The 22,931-nt window shown below is 39.4% G+C and overlaps 1 protein-coding gene across 1 annotated transcript in view; it reads right to left on the bottom strand.

Moving 5' to 3' along the window:
• LOC124553995 overlaps positions 1–15,075 on the bottom strand; it is a 55,648-nt gene extending 40,573 nt beyond the window's left edge. The window contains exon 1 of the mRNA XM_047128017.1: positions 14,963–15,075. Coding sequence (XP_046983973.1) covers positions 14,963–14,974 — 12 coding nt within the window. The 5' untranslated portion in view covers positions 14,975–15,075. The remainder of the gene's footprint in view (positions 1–14,962) is intronic.
• Positions 15,076–22,931: the final 7,856 nt, after the last annotated feature.

Consider the following 22,931-nt stretch of genomic DNA (forward strand, 5'->3'; position numbering starts at 1 on the left):
AATCCAGTCGTACAAATGAAATGATACTCTATTGGCACACAATTTGATTTGAAGTCTGGTGTAAGGAAGTGTCAAATGAATTCTGGACACCTTCAGTCCACAGAGTGACTTGATGCAGCTCTCCTGCGCACGTCTCTTCAGCTCTGCGTAGCTACTGCAGCCTCAATCCATTCGAACGCTCACTATAGCCAAGCTTTGGTCTTGTTCTAAATGTTAAAAATATATGCTACACGTGAACTGTAGTGATCAGAAAACTGGTGCAAGTAGCTCAGAAGAGAAGGCAAAACAGTACACCAAAGATTCACTACAGAGGACGTTAATGAAATAAAAATTAATCCACACTTCCCTCCATTACCAAATTAACTGTTGACTGACACGACAAAGTGTCCTACCGACCAAACCCAAATTTACTCAAGATGAGCCATAATTTCTTTTTCTTTTTAATTTGAGTGAGTGCTCTTTCATTTGCTATCTTATCTATGAACTAAGTCTTCAGTATTCTTTTGTGGCACATTACATTTCAAAAGTTCCTAGTCTCTTCTTGTCAAAATCATCAGCATTTTATTCCATTTTAACGCTACATCCCAGTCAAGTAAAACCAGAAAACACTACCCAACACTTTAATTCATACAAGGCCCGGTCACATTAATGTGATCACCACCTACGTGCAGTGTCGACGTGCAATAACAACACAAATACGGCAGGTGGCAACACTAACAGTGGAGCCTATATAAAGTGTGTTAAGGAAAACTGAAAACAGTGCAGTCGTCGTCATAACGCAGAAATGGAGCGATTTATGTGACACCCAGAAGGGCATGGTCGTTGGCTTTTGGGCAAAGGGTGGAAGAGTTTCCAAAGCAGCTAAGTTTGTAAACTATTTGCATGCTGCCATCTTAAACAGTACTGTGCATGGAAAAATAATGGTCGCCAAGGCAACTGTGGCACATCCAGCTGCAGAGACGTGGACACACAAACAGACGTGCAACTGTTGAGCAACTGAAAGTCTACAATTTTTTAAATTATGGTTTTAGGGCACAAAGCAGCTATAGTCATAAGCACCCATTCTGTGGTTTAGTGAAGGGCAATAACAGGAATTTAAATCAGCAGCAACGGGAACGAAACTGAAGGAGGCGGGAAATTAAAAACAGAAGGAAATCTTACAAAAGTGCTATTGAAGAGGGTTTGGTTTCCCCAAAAAGAGCTTCAAATGCATCTCACTCACACTTATAAGCTCAAGGACACAATTGGCCAAGCTCCATCTGCTAAAAGGGAAGATTTATCAAGCGGCAGCTGTAAACGGGCAAGTAGCGGATTAAAATAGGGGCAATTAAGTAAAAGGTGTCTCACCATCCACGATTAAGAGCAGTGGGAACAAAGCGGGGGAGGGTCGTCACTTAAAAGATGTCGATGGCTAAAAAGACAGTGTCCAATCCGGACTCTAGTTAAAATTATCTCCTCCCAACGATGAGGCCAGGAGGAAGAGTTCCGAGCACAGGGAAGAGGTTTTGTGCCCCATAATTTATTATCCTGAAGTGCAGACCAACGTGTGTACCATAAAAGAGCATCACAACAACACAAAATGTTCTGGAGATCGGAAAAGGGAACCACGCGAACAGTGGGCCGAGGAAGAGAGACAGCAGCCTTTGCTGCTATAACGGCTGCCTCATTTCTACGTATGCCAACATGCCCTGGGATCCAGCGGAATACCACAGAGATGCTCCTGAAGTGCAGCATGTGGAGGCAGTCCCGAATCTGGTGGATCAGAGGGTGGATAGGATCAAGAGCTTGGATGTTGAGAAGAGAGCTGAACGAATCCGTGCATATAATGTACTGTATCTGCTGATGGTTACAGATGTATTGAACAGCCTGGAAAACAGCATAAAGCTCTGCAGTAAAAACCGAACACTGGTCGGGAACCCAAAATCTAATAGGGGTGTCGTTAATAACATAGGCACTCCCAACACCAAAGGCGGTCTTGGAGCCATCAGTGTAAATAAATGTGGCATGCTCCATTTGTGAGCATAGAGCACCAAATGTTCGCTGATAAAGTATAGGGGGGATACTATCCTTGGGAAGTTGACAAAGGTCACAGAGAAGGCAGGGCCAGAGGCAATGCCAAGGTGGCTTTGTACCCCCATTTGTATTGGAACATGACTGGCTGGTATGATTAAACCTCTGGCATTGATAGCAACACGTAGGGTTGAGGATGAAAGGGTGAACTGAAATTATCTCATATCCTGCTTTAATGTACAAAGGAAGTTGAACTCTGTCAATGTCAAGAAGAGCGTGCAGGTTGTTACCAATTCCTTTTCAACCCTTTTCATTACTGGATATATGGCCTTTACTCCCTGATCAGACAGGTAATTTTGAATGTCCTCATTTGATAATCCGTCAAGTGATCTTGTATAAACCACGCCGCATGATGAGTTTAAAATGCTGTGCGCTTCCACCTGGGCAGGGAAGGTGTGTAGCAGTGCAGTTCGAAGCAATTTTTGTGCCTGGAGGGCACTGTCTGTTTCTAACAACAAGGTGCCATTTCGTAACCGGGAATAAGACTTTACAGGACCTGCAATTGTGTCGACACCTTTCTGAATAATGAAAGGGTTCACTGTTGAGAATTCTTGAACTTCGTCAGACCGAGAAACAACTAGAAACTTTGGCACTGATGGAAGAATTTCCTGTGGGTGAGACTTATCTAGCTTTCTCTTGTGGGCAGAAGTTGTAGTAGAAGAAGAAACCATCGCAAAAGTAACCCCCACGATTACCGGCATATCCGATGGTGCGGTCCTTCACAGTGGAGACGCTCTCTGAGGGCACTCCTACCTTAGGTGATTGTCCACACCTCATGTCACACCTCCCAAGAAATTGACAGAGGGACCAATTGGCATGTTCGGAAGGTATCAGCTCGGGTAATCACCCCTCTCTGGGCCTGGCCTTTACCAGGGACTATCCTACCTGTCTACCCGGGGCAGGGAATTACGTGTCACCCCGTCACTGGCTATGCGTGGGAACGTGTGGGTCGACCTTCAGACACGCACAGGGAGGAAAGAAAGGAAAAGAAACACAGAAAAGGAAAGAAGAGAAAAATTCTCAAACGCCGCAGTGGAGAAGAAGGTACAGAGAAGAACCAAGGAAACAGAAGGACAAAGTGAAGGCAGATAATTCACATTATAGAGATAAAACAAGAGAAACCACTTCAGCTATTCATTCACAAGTGTCTACCTCTGGACATAGGCACAAAACGTACCCCCGTAACATGTGATCTTTTCAGATCAATCACGTTTTATGCTCCATTGGACAGACAGGCATTGGCATGTACACCCCTACAATAACCGCCAGAAGCGTCCAGAGGTAGGAGGAGCGAGTTACGGACTAGGGATGTTTTCGTGGCATTCCCTGGGTGATCTTGTCATTCTGGTAGACACAGTGGATCAACAAAAACATGCATCTATCCTTCAGGTCTATGTCCACGGCTATATGCAGTCTGTATTTACTTGGCACAATGGGCAATGCACAGTTCACAGTATACGTGCATGGTTCGAACAGCAGCAGGATCAGCGAGACGAGTTTGCCATACTACCCTGGCCACCCGCACCCCAAATTGAAACTCATTCAAGAATCTGTAGGACCACCTCGATCAAGCTGTTTGTACCACGGATCCTCAATTGTGAGACGAAATTCAGCTGGTCACAGCACTGGAGTCAGCATGGCTCTAAATCCCAGCCAGTACCTTATAAAACATCAATGATACTCTTTCTGCACATCCAAGCTGCAAAAGATGGTTATGCACGCTTTCGACACGAAGTTGGAACGGGGTTGTATTTATGATTCTTTCTTCACAAATCATAAAACAATGTTTCTTTCAATAAATTTCCATTTTGTGCACTCAGTGCGTTACCTCATACACCACAGCAGTTATGAAAACAAAACTGGGCTATTAAATCACATGAAATACTTTTCTACTCCATGAATGTAATGGAGAAGCTTATGTAAGAAAGAACAGATTAATTGAAGCCTTCGGTACTGTGTTGCCAACTCTTAACCAAACACTCAAATTTCAACTTAATCTAGGCCTCGACTCCAGCACACATCAGTATGTCCTCACACCTACAATTCTGCATTCATGTTCATTGGCTTCACCAACCTTCAAGCAGCCTGTCACCTTTCAACATGACCTATATCTTGGGTTACACTACAAGTCAATGTGTCATCCAAACCTACACTCCAAAAAACAATATAGACAAAAAGATATTATCAGTCATCTGTTCTCTTCCTGTTTACACATTAATGATGTCACTCATCACATCATCATTGTGTCACAGAACACTCATAGGTTCAGTTGACCAGGAAGAACATAAGGCACCTCTCTCAAAAAATTTAAATGGAGAAACGCATCACATATGCTGTGCTGTCTTAACGGTTTTGACCACAGACCACCTTCACAGTGGAAAAATATCTACTGTGACAACTTCACATGCCATACACGCTATATACGGCCTGTCGAGTTATGACATGTGAACATGTTACTATAAATATTTTTCTACTGTGAAGATAGTCCATAATCAAAACCAGTAGTGAATAAATGTATTATAAGAAAGCACAATTTGTATCATGTATTTCTCCAACTATATCAATGCTGTTGACAGTCACCTGCAAAAAATTTTGATTAAAATAAAAAAATAGTGTCAATTTAGATTTTAATAGGTTCTCTGCACAGAACTTGCTATTCTTAAATTCATAAATGACATACAAAATTTGCCACTCACCATATAACGGAGACGCTGAGTCACAAATAGGCACAACAAAAAGACTGTCACTAATTAAAATTAGCTTTTGGCCAGATGGCCTTCGTCAATAATAGACGACACACACACACACACACACACACACACACACACACACACACACACTGATGCAAACACAATTCACACACACGACTGCAGTCTCTGGCAACTGTAGCCGAACTGCAGGCAGCCACCAGCAATATCTATGATCTGAAGCCACACCGCTGGCAGTGACTGTCTGTTGTCTATTTTTGACAAAGGCCATACTGGCCGAAAGCTAACTGGTGACTGTCCTTTTGTTGTGCCTAAGTGCGACTATAGTGTGCTATATAGTGAGTGGCACCTTTCCTTTCCATAATATTGTTACGTTCCATCCTGAATTTTCCGTTGTTTGATTGTATAAAATTTAAATGACAAAATACTGCAAATGGGTATTTTCTTGCCCAAAATCATGATGGTGCAGTACACAGTTATTCTCCCAGAGAAGACAAAATATTAGGTATCAGAGATCTTGCTAGTGACTGGTTTCTATGGCATCTAACTAAAAGCATGTAGATTGCTGCACTATAAACCCAAAGAGTAAACACAATGAGAGTGCACCTTTAGAAAGGGAAATAGTCATTACACAGACCAATACTGGGTTCACTCTTGTTCTCAATAGCAGCACAAAACAGAAGACCTGTGAACAGCGCAAGTGCACTTTTGTCTCAAAGTGCACTTACAGTGCACTATGGCTTTTTATTGCATGCTTTTCACATGATGAATTGTGATAAGCCAATGTGACAAATCATTAGTCATATGGATATAGCCAATGGGATTATCATTTTTAATCTTCTGCGGTTCGCAAATAAAATTAGCTGGTATTTTCTTTTATTTGGTTAAAACTGAATTTAACCATATCAATGGAATGTTGGACATAATCAGAAATGAAACCTACAAGCTGGTTGTTGCAATGAGAAACACACATCTTGTGCTACACTACACACCAACCTATTATGACAATCTTATTTTCCATATGGAGATTCATCACCAACTCACAAGAAAATTACCAAATTCCAACCTCACCTGTTGTTGCGGTCTTCAGTCCAGACACTGGTTTGACGCAGCTCTCCATGCGACTCTATCCTGTGCAAGCTGCTTCATCTCCCAGTACCTACTGCAACCTACATCCTTCTGAATCTGCTTAGTGTATTCATCTCTTGGTCGCCCTGCACAATTTTTACCCTCCACGCTGCCCTCCAATGCTAAATTTGTGATCCCTTGATGCCTCAGAACATGTCCTACCAACCGCTCCCTTCTTCTTGTCAAGTTTTGCCACAAACTCCTCTTCTCCCAAATTCTACTTAGTACCTCCTCATTACTTACATGATCTACCCATCTAATCCTCAGCATTCTTCTGTAGCACCACATTTCGAAAGCTTCTATTCTCTTCTTGTCCAAACTATTTATTGTCCATGTTTCACTATCATACATCACTACACTCCATACAAATACTTTCAGAAATGACTTCCTGATACTTAAATATAGACTCGATGTCAACAAATTTCTCTTCTTCAGAAACGCTTTCCTTGCCATTGCCAGTCCACATTTTATGTCCCCTCTACTTCGACCATCATCAGTTATTTTGCTCCCCAAATAGCAAAACTCCTTTACTACTTTAAGTGTCTCATTTCCTAATCTAATTTCCTCAGCATCACCCAAACTTAATTTGACTTCATTCCATTATCCTCGTTTTGCTTTTGTTGATGTTCATCTTATATCCTCCATTCAACTGCTCTTCCAGGTCCTTTGCTGTCTCTGACGGAATTACAATGTCATCGGCGAACCTCAAAGTTTTTATTTCTTCTCCGTGGATTTTAATTCCTACTCCGGTTTTTTCTTTTGTTTCGTTTACTGCCTGCTCAATATACAGATTAAACAACATCGGGGATAGGCTACAATCTTGTCTCACTCCCTCCCAACCACTGCTTCCCTTTCATGCCCCTCGACTCTTATAACTGCTGTCTGGTTTCTATACAAATTGTAAATAGCCTTTCGCTCCCTGTATTTGACACCTGTCACCTTCAGAATTTGAAAGAGAGTATTCCAGTCAACATTGTCAAAAGGTTTCTCTAAGTCTACAAATGCTAGAAACATAGGTTTACCTTTCCTTACTCTGTCTTCTAAGATAAGTCGTAGGGTCAGTATTGCCTCACGTGTTCCAACAGTTCTAAGGAATCCAAACTGATCTTCCTCGAGGTCGGCTTCTACCAGGTTTTCCACTCGTCTGTAAGGAATTCGCGTTAGTATTTTGCAGCCGTGACTTACTAAACTGATAGTTCGGTAATTTTCACATCTGTCGACACCTGCTTTCTTTGGGATTGGAATTATTATATTCTTCTTGAAGTCTGAGGGTATTTCGCCTGTCTCATACATCTTGCTTCACCAGATGGTAGAGTTTTGTCAGGGCTGGCTCTCTCAAGGCTGCCAGTAGTTCTAATGGAATACTGTCTACTCCCGGGGCCTTGTTTCAACTTAGGTCTTTCAGTGCTCTGTCAGACTCTTCACGCAGTTCAAACCCTTCACACAGTATCACATCTGCTATTTCATCTACATCCTCTTCCGTTTCCATAATATTGTTCTGAAGTATATTGCCCTTGTATAGACCCTCTATTTTCTCCCTCAACCTTTCTGCTTTCCCTTCTTTGCTTAGAACTGGGTTTCCGTCTGAGCTCTTGATAGTCATCCAAGTGGCTCTCTTTTCTCCAAAGGTCTCTTTAATTTTCCTGTATGCAGTATCTATCTTGCCACTAGTGAGATAAGCCTCTACGTCCTTACATTTGTCCTCTAGCCATCCCTGCTTAGTCATTTTGCACTTCATCTCATTTTTGAGACGTTTTATTCCTTTTTGCCTGCTTCATTTACTGCATTTTTATAATTTCTCCTTTCATCAAATAAATTCAATATTTCTTCTGTTACCCAAGGATTTCTACTAGCCCTCGTCTTTTTACCTAGTCTGCTGCCTTCACTATTTCATCCTTCAAAGCTACCCACTCTTCTACTATATTTCTTTCACCCATTCCTGTCAATCGTTCCCTAATGCTCTCCCTGAAACTATCTACAACCTCTGGTTCATTAAGTTTATCCAAGTCCCACCTCTTTCATTTCCCACCTTTTTGCAGCTTCTTCAGTTTTCAATGACAGTTCATAACCAATAGGTTGTGGTCAGAGTCCATATTTGCCCCTGGAAATAACTTACAATTTAAAACCTGGTTCCGAAATTTCTGTTTTATCATTATATAACCTATCTGAAACCTTCCAGTATTTCCAGGCCTCTTCCATGTATACAAACTTCTTTCATGATTGTTGAACCAAGTTTTACCTATGATTAAGTTATGCTCTGTGCAAAATTCTACCAGGAGGCTTCCTCTTTCATTTCTTAGCCCCATTCCATATTCACCTACTACGTTTCCTTCTCTTCCTTTTCGTACTATTGAATGTCACCCATGACCATTAAATTTTCGTCTCTGAATAATTTCTTTTATCTCATCATACATTTTATCATCTGCGGAGCTAGTTGGCATATAAACTTGTACTACTGTCGTAGGCATGGGCTCTGTGTCTATCTTGGCCACAATAATGCGTTCACTATGCTGTTTGTAGTAGCTTACCCGCACTCCTATTTTTTTATTCGTTATTAAACCTACTCCTGCATTACCCCTATTTGATTTTGTATTTATAACCCGGTATTCACCATGCAAAGCAAATGTAAGAATTATGTATCTTCTGCTGACAGAAACCGTGAGATTTAGCAATTCTCATTGGCTACTGTGTACTATCACCTGGTTGGCTACACGTAACAATAATGAATTGCCAATAGCGGCACACAACAGAAGAACTACAGTACACCTCACTGAACTACCACTCAAGTTATATAAAACACAATACATCCAATTCACTACCATATAAGGCCCGACCACATCAATCCCAGGCTATTAACCAACCTGTGGCCATCACCAATGGCCATATATTATAAGTAATTACACCAGTGTAACTGTTTGCTCATATTAGTAAAATTTTGCAGTTGTTTATACTCGCTCCACACAGTAAGTTACTTCAGACGATAAATGTTAACATACTGTCGATAACAGAAAAAGAAGTTAACGAGTTTGTATTATGATCAGAAAAATAATGTTGCCTGCTGCCAGTGGAATTGTTATCAGCATTTCAGTTTAGAAACAATGATGGCTGAATGTATTAATAGTTTTCCTGAGAAACATCAAATGTTAAATTACTGTGATAAGTATTGTACTAAAAGTTTCAAAACAGTGTCAAGTTTCTCAGAAAAAATTATGTATACATAGGCTATAAAAAGAAAATTATTCAGAAAGCAGTAGTTTTCACCCTTTGCTTTATTCCTAATTGGTTGGTGGTTGATTTGGGTGAGGGGGGCCAAACAGCGAGGTCATTAGTCCCATCGGATTAGGGAAGGATGGGGAAGGAAGTCGGCTGTGTCCTTTGAAAAGAACCATTTGCCAGAAGCAATTTAGGGAAATCATGGAAAACCTAAATCAGGATGACCGGGTGCAGGTTTGACCCATCGTCCTCTCAAATGCAAGTCCAGTGCGCTAACCACTGTGTCACCTCGCTCGGTACGATGCTATTCCTAACTGTCAAACAACACAATATGTGTGGATGACTGGCATCACAGTCCGTATGCTGTCTTATAGTGTCACTATTCAAAACTGAAAGTTTGAATTGTACTCTTCACTACTTCCCACATGTCCTTGCATAGCATTTGCAAGGAATAAAATAGAGAGCATGTGGAGCAAGCAAGTTTGTTACATCAGTAAGCACAAAGGTGAGACATTAACTTCTGATGCTTCAAGCAGATACCATAGTTCCATCAACACTGAAGCACTCTTTACATTCCATTACACTCTGTTGGCAGCCGACATGAACACTGCCATTTTAAATATGTTGTAGAATGTCTTAGTGATGTTTCACCAAGTCTGAATTAAAGTTAATAAAGAGCACATCATGTCAGGTCTCCAAATGTACAGAACGGATGTTCGAAGCAGCAGCAATACTGTTAAAATTTCTAGCAGATAAATAAGGTTTCCAATAAGCTAAGCTCAGTGATATTTGCAATGATGTAACTGGAATAATATACCTATCAAGACCTCTTGTGCACAGTCTGTCACGCACTTTTTGAGCCATATATGAAACATGGAATCACGTGGTGGTGGTGGGGTGGGGGCAGTGGGGAACTATCATTACAGGAATAAAACATTATTCAAACTACAGAAAAGGAGGCACTCAGATTACAGGGACTGGACAAAAATATGGATACCCCACCAACACAACATTGTATCATGATTAACATGGTGCAGGAAAACTGCAGACATTCAAAACAGCTTCAAGTCATCTTTGAATGGCAATGATGGAAGTGGACAGTGATCACGCAACCTTCTTTCAAAAGTAGACCACAAAGGCTCCATAACACAGATCTGGTGACTGTGGCATCCAAGGAAGATGCAATAATTCATCCTCGTGCCCAGAAAACCAGTCCTGGATGACGTGAGCTCCATGAAACAGGAGCCTTGTCATCGTGCAGCACAGAAACATGGAAATACAGAAGCATCCGATTCCACCCGTCTGCTTTGACCCATGACGTCACAAATACAGCGGAAACGACCATACACTACGACTCCAATATGGCACCTATGACATCACGTAAACGTGACTCCAAACACGAAAATACATTGAAAAACCAACACACACACGCTCCACAAAAAAACTTAATGAAACTAATGGGACAAGCATGGGAAATTGGGGGTTTTGGGTGGCGACAAAGTAAATATAAACAAATTTAGACACACCACCATACCAAACCACACAAAACGATGAAAAAAAAACGACGACACAAAACTCCCCAAATTGCACTAAACAATATCCTATGGAATCGAACACTTCCCTTGACCTGTTATCCTTACGAGATCACCACATACAGCCGTCCCTGGTCCAAGGCGCCAGAACTTTAAGTAAGCCTCATTTCTTCACAACATACTAAACACTTCACAACTTTGTCCAAAATCTGAACAGTTGAAGAAATTCTATTAGAGACAATGCACTGTCCCCCATCATCGCTGACAACCGAAAACTGTTGACCCTGTCAGTCATATCCATACCTACCAAAGAGATAAAAAAAAGCAATTTACCAAAATTCACACACACGACGCCACACTCGCAAACTAAACCAAAAACATCACCTAACACACCACCACCGATCGCATCAAAACAACACTTACAAACATGCCACTCTCACAAACTAAATTCCGCGACGTCGTGATGTCACACACCACAACAGCCTTACGTCACGGGTCAAAGCCGACGGGTGGGACACCAGGCATACGAGCACCGACAATTTGCCCACGTTTGAATTCATTTAAGTCCAACATAGCACACACACAACACCATTTTGACCTCAACTGACACTTGCAACATATTGACGACATTGCACAGGTGCCATTCATGGTCAAATATGACAGGGTAACCTACAGGCCCAACTAGCATCTCTGCATTTATGTCCATGCGTTATCATTGTAGATATTCAGGACCACTGTGACTTCATTAAGGGATCCCACAAAACTGGAGACCGATGAGACTCTTCAGTCCCATAAAACAAGAAACAGAAAATAATTTTAGTGCCTTTCATACAGAGTGCAGATCTCTGAAAATAAGCCTCAATACTCCGGTACCAAGTTAACACAAGCATTGTCCAGATAATTACAAAACCTCAAAACTGAGATGACTTTCCTTGTAACCCTAAAAATCCTAATACAAGAAAAATCCTATAATATTGAGTATATGAATAGACAGTGAGGGAAATACGGAAGCGTCCGATCTAACCCGTCGGCTTTGACCCATGACGTCACAAATATAGCGGAAATGACAATTCCAATATGGCAGATATAGAAACGTTGCATACGTATCACAAAGACGAAAACACATAGAAAAACAACACACACAAAGGTTTCACAAGAACAATCTGCTAACATTGATAGCAAACAAAGATAATAATAAACAAGTGGTACTCAAGGCCAGGCAGGGGGGGGGGGGGGGGGGCTGCGCCCCCCCGACCCCCCCGCCAATAAAAAAACTCCCAACCTAACCTCGTATTCAGGGCTACGCTACAGATCAATGTGTAGGTCAATCAAAAGATAAAAAAAAGAAACAAAAAGAAAAAAAAACAATATTGATTCATCAGACATAACGAGTAGCGACAAAACATATAGACCATAAAGATTGAACAATCTAATGGCAAACTGATAAAAGCCTCATAGACGACGTTAAAACAAAAAGTACAGTAAAAAGGTAAACTATAAATTACAGGCCCTAAAACTCCTACTAAGGTAACGTCAACGAGGCAACATCTACAAACACGCCACACTCACAAACCAAACTCTGCGCCGTAATGACGTCACACACCACAACACCCTTACGTCACGGGTCAAAGCCGACGCGTGAGATCGGATGTTTCTGTTGACCCACAGTGAGAAAAAGTTCATCATGAGTAATAAATATTATGTATCTTGTTTCAGAGAAACTAGCACTAGAATTTAAACTAGAATTACAAATCCTCAGGTACAATCAAAGATAATATGTCACAAAAATGTAGATTTTAAAATCTGTCATCCTTATGTATTGGGGGGGGGGGGGGGGGGGGGGGAACTGGTGGGAGAATATAGCAAGTCCAATTCCACCTGTCTACTTTGACCCACTATGTCATATTTCGAGTAAAGAGTGTAGTTTACATGAGTTGCAATGACAACCACAAGTATCATTTCTTAACTGGCCACTTACATCTCTCACAATGTACACTCGTGATGTCACATAGCATGTTATGGGTCAAAGCAGATGGGTGTAATTGGACTGTGTGCTTGATACAAAATGATTACATATTGCAAATCATTGTGCATTATGTATTGTGTACGCTATTATGTGTGTTTACTGTGTGAGCTGTGACAAGTTGAGGCCATACAGTGACTAGATTGTATGCATAATGATGTGTGCTATGTTACAAGTACACCATACATAACTTCATAAACAAGGCAGACAAAAGGGCCACTGAGGCTGAGTAGTGGAACAGTACTGGAGGGAAAAGTAAGCGGGTCTAGTGCAGCAGGGGATACAACCCGTCGGCTTTGAACAATGACGTCACAAGTCGCCAGAGACCATGTATTACAAAGATGAAAGAGCTGAGAAGAATGTTGAGAAACAAAGGAATGCGAGAGAGATAAACATTGATCTTGTCAAAAGCCGAGAAGCGATTCTTCTTAGTGTTGTAGCTCCCTTCAGTAGCTAATAAGTGTTTTTTTGGCTTAAAAAAAAAAATCTCACGAGATAGAATAAACTGATCCTACTTTATTAAGCAATCAGTAAAAAAAAACGAAATTGAAACATAACAGCAAAAGCTGTTATGTTTTAGTTTAGTTTTTTTATTGATTGCTTAATAAAGTAGGATCAGTTTATTCTATCTCGTGAGATTTTTTTTTTAAAAAAAGCCAAAAAACACAATCCACATTACCTCAATATCATTACGAAAAATATTAAGTACCAGCCAAATAAAAAACAAACAACTAAGTTAGTTAAATCACACGTTTAATGATGTACCAAATATCAAGCGATCGCTTTTAGATTAACATTCAATTATTTTAATGATAGTGCTTATTAGAACACAGAACTGTTTTATTGTCTATGCCTCGAAGTGAAGACATTACAATCTATGACTAAGGAATGACGTCATTGTTCAAAGCCGACGGGTTGTATCCCCTGCTACACTAGACCCAAGTAAGCTAATATAAACATAAAATTATATCTTATTTTAATGTTTCCAAGGCAACATGGTCACATACAACTACAAACGAGCGGAAGTGTACCATATCAGTTATATAGACTTTTGACCGCATTAAAGGTTAATGTCACCACAGCCAAGATTTTGCAGACATGCATCTGCTACATCACCTTTTTGTAGAAACAATATATTACTAATTTGGTTGCCACACTAAAAAGTGTTCAAGCTTTCTAAAACATCATTTAGGCCTACTTCTCTATGTTAAGATTTAGACATGTCAAATACCTTTTGCCTTACACATGACAAATACACTTGTTTTTTCACTCACACAGTTTCTGACTGTATGACCTTCACTAAATGGGAACTAGGGATACTAACTACTGCTTCCTGACATTCATTTGTTAATGAAGTTTTGACATTAAAAACCTCTTTGTCAAACCAATAGCTCAGTTCATGGAATTAGTATGATGATAATCTTCATAAACAATTACAGTCACTATAATTAATATGGTTGTGAAATGTGTCCTTTGTACAAGTACACACATTTTTCATAACTTCTGTACAAATTCAATGTAGTAATGCAGTCATATCAAAGAAGTGTTGTAAAATGATTTTCTCCTATTTAATGTCTAAGAGAATGGCCTAAGAATTAGCATGGACACCTCAGTGTATTGAACAGTTCTGAGAAAAGTTATGTAGGCCTATTACCTTTCAAATGACATTTTTTTCTTCTAAAATTTTTTTGACTTATCCCATACCAATGAAGCCCATCTGGGATTTAAAATGCTTTGGATCTGTGGATGGTAATTAGTGTATTCGTATTTCTTATAAATATTTGTGTATTGTTGTTTCCTGACATGTTCTATACCTCAGAGTATTTCTTCACAAGAGATCAAAAGTACATCTAACCAAAACGACTTTCTGCTCGGAAGCAAACCCACGGCTGGTTTCACTTTGCCAATCACTTACATACTTTTTACCAGAAACATTCATATGTTTATATACCTAGTTACGAATTTCTTGTGTATAGTTAATGTCGGTTAAATCAGTTTAGAAAACATGTTTACGAAACATTTGGGGTTCACTAATTAAATATCATTACTATAAATCAAATATGCACTCACAATGAATAAAGTTAAATCAACTACAAGCCCGCGAGCAGTCACTTTGAAGGATGAGACAGCTGACCCGTACTGGACAGATCTTTTTTGGATAAACGGCACTCATATTTGTGATTATGGGTTTCTGGTAATGTCCAATTTTCGAATACGTCGCCAATGTTTGTAATTATAACAATAAGAAATGAAACTATTTACGAATACATAACAGAAATTCAACTCACTTCCTGCTTCATCCTTAAAACAGAACGAAAATTGTTTTAGCAGCGGCAAAACACCAAAGCCCGTCGAATTTACATGCGCACTTCCTTACATCCCAAAGAACTTCGGTGAGCAACTGTTCAAACCAAAGAGTTATCTTCGGTTACATCTCTGGAAGGCGTAAGGGTCCGCGAGAATGGAAACGACAGTGGGTTTTGCCACAGTCTAACATAACAGTCGCGACACTCACTGCTGTAAAAGTTGTTGCCGTTTGACAGACGGAGCGACACTAGCGCTCAGAGTGGCAGGTAAGGTGAACGTCAGACGCGTCGTAAGCATAATGTTTGTTTGCATCCATTTCCTACGTAATTTCCGAATTATTCGAGTTAGTTTCTTGCCTCCAAGAGTTTGTGTAGTATCAGAATGCATATATGTTTCTAAAATTGATTCTAAAATAAGCGCAAGTATGGACAAAAACCATGAATAGAGTGGCAAGCTACAACACATTCGTGAAGAAACACTTGTGACATTGGACAGAATTGCAGCTTACCACGTTGATATCAAAAGAATATAAACACACAGATTCACATGTAAGAAGCACAGACATGTACCTCTACATGCAAAAGCGATGGACAGCTCGTTTATCGTTATGTAGGCCTACTGTGTTTGTCATTGTCACTTGTTTCCACGACCTTCATCTTTATATTATTCTAAGTGGGACAAGCAACTGACCAATAGTGGGAGAAATATGCCGAAAACATAATGAGCTGATTACATTACATTTCACGAAAAACCAAATATTTGAATAATTTTCTGTCTGTAGCACTTTCCTTGTCCCATAATAGTTTCGCTCGAAATCTAGCGATCTGAACATTCTGAAACTTCATACGCTTTTGTAAGACACGAACAGCTGCACTTAATCTAACCACTTCATCGTCAAAGCAGGTCTTGTGTTGATGATTCTCACGAATCTGGCACTAATAAATGGAGGGTTGAACTAGCTGCTTCTGTGTCATAGGACTGTTTTACAGCTTTAGATTGACTGTCGAATCTTTGTGGCAGTTTCTTCTTTATCGTCAGTTGAGGTGGCTTATTAGGAATGTCAAACAGTGGGGATACTGCATTGCACACGAGTTTGTTATTGTCTGCGTTCATGACCTGGTTTTGTTCGAAATGTAGCGAACAAAACCTAATATTATTATACAGGTAAACCGGGTCTTTCTTCATAAGGTCTTCTCATCTGCTATTAACTAGCCATTTTTTTTCTCCTAAAACGAAACATTCATGATTTATACACATACATTTGCAAATGAATCCTGACGATACAGTTTAGTAACATGATGGTATATACCTCTCAGGATCCTTAGGAAACCTGAAAAAGACACCTGTGGTTTCTTCTTCCTATTGCTGCTGCAATTTATTGCGCTACAAACGCTCCCGACGGTAAAAACCATTGTATAAATCAAAATAAACAATCACTATTCGCTTTCACGATCGCGCCGAACTCACAGTTCAACCTACCGACCGCTTGGAGCACTGCTGGCGCTGAAGGCAACAAAATCGAGGCTAAGTGTCGCGACTGTTATGTTAGACTGTGGTTTTGCCAACGCCTTCTCTAGAAACAAAGCCTCATAGCGCACGTCTCAGATGGCTGTGACGTCATGCGTGCAGTCATGAATCAAGCGATCTCTTTGAGTACCACATGGTGTGTTGTGCTTCGGATCAAGTGAACGTTAACGTTTTCGGTTGTGCCAAATAAGTTAAAGCGCTATCAGAATGTCACGGAAGTTGTGTATTGCACAGACAATTACGGCAATGGGCCTAAGGTCTCTGTGTTTTATTTTCTGTCTGATGGATCTCTAAGACGGAAATAGATCTCGGTCGTTCACAGACGAGATTGAGTGCCTAGCAAACATTCAGTTGTAAGTATCGTTGTGTTTGTTAACCACTACAGTACCATTAAATAAATTGTAACACATAATAGCTTTTATTCTAAAATCTATTACGAATGGAATCAATACACAATTTCGTCCCTCTTAACGGTAGTTTTCATAACATCTTTAACAATCAACTTTACGCTTCTTTTAAGGTTAGTGAGCTGCATTTCAACGAAGAAGATGTATCAAGCACTAAGCAGTACAAGCATGTACGACCCAAGAACTGGCAAACTGTTAACGGCACCATTGGATCGTCGACGCTTAAGAAAAGGCAGGTTAAAGGGCCAAATGTTAGGGAGAAGCCTTATCTCGCAACGAGAAAGCTGATTGCGTAGTTGCATGTCTTTTGATAGTGGTGGGCAGGAAATTGCGTATCTGTTAGAAATCACAGTGACTGAGAAGTCACAGATATCACAATAACAACTTTACAAAATCTAACTGCGATTTCAGTCACAGTTAGCAGTCGCAAGTAGCATTTCACATTCAACGCCGTGAGCCATCTGTGGGCCGAATTCCATACTCCTTTCTGCGATTTCAGTGACAAGTCGCGGCTAGAAGTCGCAAGTAGCAACTAAAAAGCGCAGTTAACAGTGCCATCTGTTGGCCAAACTTCGTACATTGCTCATCTCTGCGACACGCTATCGAGTCCAACTGCGATTTCGGTGACACGTCGCAACTAAGAGTCGCAAGTAGCAACTAAAAAGCGCAGTTAACATACTTTTCCTAGTGCTATCTGTTGACCGACGTACGTACCTCGTTATGAGAGCCTTGTGCCTCACGAGATCGATGTGCTGTGTGTGCATATGAAGGGCTTATTTCAATACTGGTACAAGTCCATTTTTGTTCATTTTGAGATACAGAGTCGTAAAGTTAAATGAGCGCTGAAAAATCTGCAGTTGAGATACCAGAAATATTCAAGCTTCTGGCTTCTTGCTAGGGATGAACCTTTATTTATGTTTGTTTGGATTATTAATTTCAGAAGCATTATAGACAGAGAAGTGGAGGTAATGGGCTTATACCACTATTGAAACAAGCCCTTCATATTATATGACGACATGCACATTCAGCATCAGTTATCATTGGTCAAACACTGCTGTGACTCTGAATGTATTATATTAATAAGAAACAACATTGCCTTTTTCTCCTGAAATATCAACTAACGTAACAAATGTGTTTGATTCTGCTTCCAACATGACAGTTTTGGTTAATACTCCACACGCCTACAGGACTTTGCAATGTTAACACAGCAGAACTCAGATATCTGTATAAGTGTAGTGAAATGAAAACAGTATTATTGAGTCATATGAATGCCTCACTTTTGTTCCAACACAGTTCAAGACTCGGGAGAAAAGTTTTACACCTGTTGTTCTACATGGCAACTTCACACACATGAACTTTTTGCCGACACTACTACCACCTACATAAGTAAGCTCTTCCTGTGTTACTTTCAAGTAATGCACTTAAGCTATTCCTGATTTAACTGGAAGATCTGTACCTCCCACTTTCATATCAACACCCTCAAAATGCATATTGTAGACTTCTGGATATGTTACAGGTCAGTGTCACACCAAGATTGTGTAGAAAGGGGGGGGGGGCGGCATGTCACTCTCCAACAAGTGTTTACCAATAAGTAAGTGGCGGAAAATTACGGGTATTGGACGGCTTAACATGTGGAAAATGAGATTTTCATTATTCACTCACTGTGTTTAACATTTATTATTCCTTTAAAATCGCACAACAACTTCAATAAAACACAGTTTAATAACTCACACATTTATTTCACAATTATTTCACTTTCAAACTGCAAATCCTCTAAGAGCTGTCTTGAATCTTCACGAGTCTCTCTCAACAGCCTTGATGTGGATAGATACGTACAGCAACCAGTAATCAGAGTCAGAACTGCGTCTGCAAAAACACAAGGATTATTAAACAATTTTTGCAGTCACTAATTACTAGCAATATAATTGACAGAGTAGATTGCTAATATTTGCTGTAATGAGTATCACATTTGCAAGAATAATCTCACTGAGTAATTAAGTCCATCGAAACGCTTAGAAACTAACCTCTCGTCTGACGGAAATGGTCTAAAGACGCAGTGGCAATTTCTTCAGATCTGTTGACGATGATATTTTGAGTTATCGCTTTACTGAGTGACTGAAATGTAGTTCGGGTACCTGTGAACATAACAATATGTTGGAATTCATTTTCTAAACACGAACTATTACGGTACTGTATGGCTACTTACATATTAATTACACTATTAATATTTTCACAGTTGATTCTTTAATACAAAATTAAAGCCAACGGAAGAAAAAACGTAAAACATACTTACCAATGACAGGTTTGTTGAGATGCAATTTTCTGTGTGGACAGATGTAACTTTTTCATACGGTGGTAAGTCGCAGAAATCGCAGGAGTCACAGAAATCGCAGAAGTAGCAGAAGTCACAGAAATCGCAGAAGTCGCAAGAAATCGCAGAAATAGCAGTGGCGGAGGGATACACGACGTATGTTCTTTAACTGCGACTCTTAACTGCGACAAATCACAGTTAAGAATAACAGATACTGAAAAGTAGCATTCACAGAAATCACTGATATTGGAAAATCGCAGTTCAGCCCATCACTATCTTTTGATGTTAAGGGGGGTAGGACGTGAAACGGGCCGACTTGGAGCAGGAGAGGCACCACAGGACATTTTAATTTGCACTGTCTATACTTTTACAAATAAATTCATAATACTTTGTCAGCATGACCAGGAAGGATTCAGGATTCACACTCATAGCAGAGGAAATTAAAAAACATAACAAAACAAACTTTTTTTACATGTGAAATTTCATCATTTTTTCACTTGGTGTTGGCTGCATTTGTTGCTGTAGGTACACTTTTCTTCATAAGTAGGAGAGATTCTTCGATGAATTTTGCAGAGCATGCAAACCATACTTACAGGTGTATCAAACTCCAGAATTCCCCAAATCTGTTAAAAACTGTGGTACAAATTGAGATAATTAACTATAAAATTCGAGTTTTCTCTAAACACGAAGTTTCAAACGTAACAGCCCATTCATTTTTCCATAGATTAAATAAATTCTAGAGTTTCATACAGCTGTAAGTATGGTTTGTAAGCTGTGCCAAATTCAAAGAAGAATCTCTCTTACTTATGAAGAAAAGTGTACCTATAGCAACAAATGCAGCCAACAGTAAGTGAAAAAATCATGAAATTTCGCATTTAAAAAATATTATTTTTTCTTGTTTTTAAACTTCCACTGCTATGAGTGTGAATCCCGAATCCTTCCTGGTCATGCTGACAAAGTTTTATGAATTTATTTGTAAAAGTATAGACAGTGCAAATTAAAATGTCCTGTGGTGCCTCTCCTTCTCGAAGTCGGTCCGTTTGACGCCCTACCCCCAGTAAGCTTTTCTTTTTCAGATGCTATACTCTATACTTTCAAAGTTACCAGGATGCCCTTCATATTTGTCCAATACGCCAGCATCAGCCTGAGAGGACCCCGAAAGTTGCAGGGAGCGACCAGAAGACAGTGCCTTCACATCGCCATTCGAGAAAGTGTAGAAACGCAGGAGAAATTGATAGAAGCGACTTCTTTCCGTAATTTAGAGCAGCTAAAAAGTAAAATAAGTGACTGCTATAAGCATAGTGACTGGATTGTAGTTAACAAAATAGGCAATATACAAAGTAGGCAGTGCGTGTTTATTGTTAATTAACTACAGTCCTTACCCAAGAGTTGTTTGCTACTGTGTTATAAACAGCGATTTATTTCTCAATGTTTTTATGAATGATGTGGAATTGAAATGTGTTGGAAAGATGAAATTTCCCAAAAAAGTCTGCAACACGCAAGAGCTGAGTGATGCTGTTACGGAAATTTTTTTTGTGTATAATAAAGATGAGGTCAGTATTAATAATTTTATGTCGTTCATTGAATATAATTTGCAGAATTTAGTAGAGAAGGTGCCAGAAAGGTAAACTAAAATACATTTTTTAAAGGAACAAGTTTCTTTCCTGAAATGTTGAAGTTCATCTCAGTTTACATATTATGCTGACTCTGATTATGTGGTCATTAGTAAATACTATTAGCCCAAGTGGACATAAGGTTCTGAGAAGCAGTGGCAAATACAAATACATTGTTCAGGCTCTATAGTAAGCTTTTAACTAGCCCAGGCATTGAACAAGATAGTGATCAATTTAGAAGTTATATCATACAAAAAGCTGGAACATTAGCCTCACAGGATAAAACAGTGCTTCTGTTAATTGATGAAATACATTTGAAATCCCAGCTTGATTACAAAGGTGGGAATATTGTCGGTGGTGCCTCCAACAGTGACAAATTTTTGTTTGCAACAAGTGCTTGTGTTTTTATGATACAAAGTTTAGATCCACCTTACAAGGATGTGGTACACATTCTCCCAGTTAAAACAATTCAGGCTGATGTACTTTTCTCATACATAAAAAAGTTATCCTTAAATTAGAAGCAGCTGAAATTGATCTGGTTGTGTTAGTGGCAGACAATAATTCAGTTAATAGAAAAGCAATATCTAACTTTAGTACTCTGCCAGAAGTAAAGATAAAGTATTGTCACTCTGCAAAAACTTCTGCAATTCATCTTTCAAAGTGTATCCAGAACAACTGGTTCAATGAAAAGGAGCAGATTCTGTGTTTTCCTGATTTCAGTGAGAGCATGGAGGGAGGTTTTGAATCAGTCACAGCACTAAAATAGCTACACATGATTGAAAAAGATGATTCATTACTATATGTAAATTCCATAACTGTAAAATCTCTGTTTCCAACTTCAATTGAAAGGCAAAATGTTGAACTGGTGCTTTGTATCTGTAATGAGATGACAGTGGTTGCTTTACAGAAACAATGTTCAAAGAAACGAATTCAAAATTGGGAAAGCACTGCGAAATTTATAAAAATAATAAATCTATAGTAATGTATTGTGAATGTAAAAACATTACTTAAGGGCCAGAAGCTACGAAATGTTTTCTAGGAACCTGTAACTACTAATTCTAAACATACAACTGCTTCGATTGATTTCAGTAGCTAATGGCTGTCTGATAAAAACAGGTCCTATTTACTCCGTGGAAAAGTACAGACTGACAGTCTGGAAGATAGGTTCTGTAAATACCACCAAAAAAAGTGGGGGAAATTACCACATTTCTCTTAGACTGGTTTTTGAAACTGAGCAAAAACTTAGGGCGGAGAGCATGTTTTCCCTCATAGTATAATCTGAAGTAGTTGGATGTGTGGTTATTAAGGTGTCAGATATTTTTGAAACAACTTTTGAAGTTCAGCAGTTAAAGATACCCCAGTACCAGATTTATTAAGTGGAGGACACCTGGTCAATATTGCACTACATATCAGGATCCTGTTCACACCAAGTGCTGAAAAATAAAAAAAATCACAGAGTATTGCAAAGTATTTCTCGTTACAGATGAAGTAAAGCAGGATGATCATTTCATAATGGCAAAGGATCAAGGAGGCTTAGCACATGTCAAAGAAGATGTAGTGGCATGTATAACTTATGTTTATTTAAACAATAGACAGGCATACACACTCACATAAACGCCACCCACACAAACGACTGCGGTCTCAGACAACTGAAACAACACTATACGTGTGAGTCTTTCTATTGTGCCTATGCGACTCAGCATCTCCACTATATGGTGGTAACAACTTTCCTTCTCATAATATTGTATCTTTTTACAAAATTATAAAAAACATAATATTTTGTTTCTGCAACAGGCAAATCTAAGGTGTGTGCTGTAATATTCCCAGTAATTTGTTTAGTCAGGCAGCAGCAGATGGCTGAGACACACACAGCAAATAACTGATTTTGTAACTTTTATGAGTTCCTAATCAGAAGCGAATTTTATATCATCATCTGTGTGCTTTAATAGTGTAGTTTCTTGAGTTCCTGTGTGTTAAAATAATATCTAATAGTCACAGTTCTCGTGTTTTTGATTGCATCAGAAATTAAACCGAATTTGTGGCATATTACAAGTTCCTAATCAGGGGCGAATTATTAAGTTTACCATTAGGG

This window comes from Schistocerca americana, chromosome 11 (assembly GCF_021461395.2).
Source record: "Schistocerca americana isolate TAMUIC-IGC-003095 chromosome 11, iqSchAmer2.1, whole genome shotgun sequence".
NCBI lineage: Eukaryota > Metazoa > Arthropoda > Insecta > Orthoptera > Acrididae > Schistocerca > Schistocerca americana.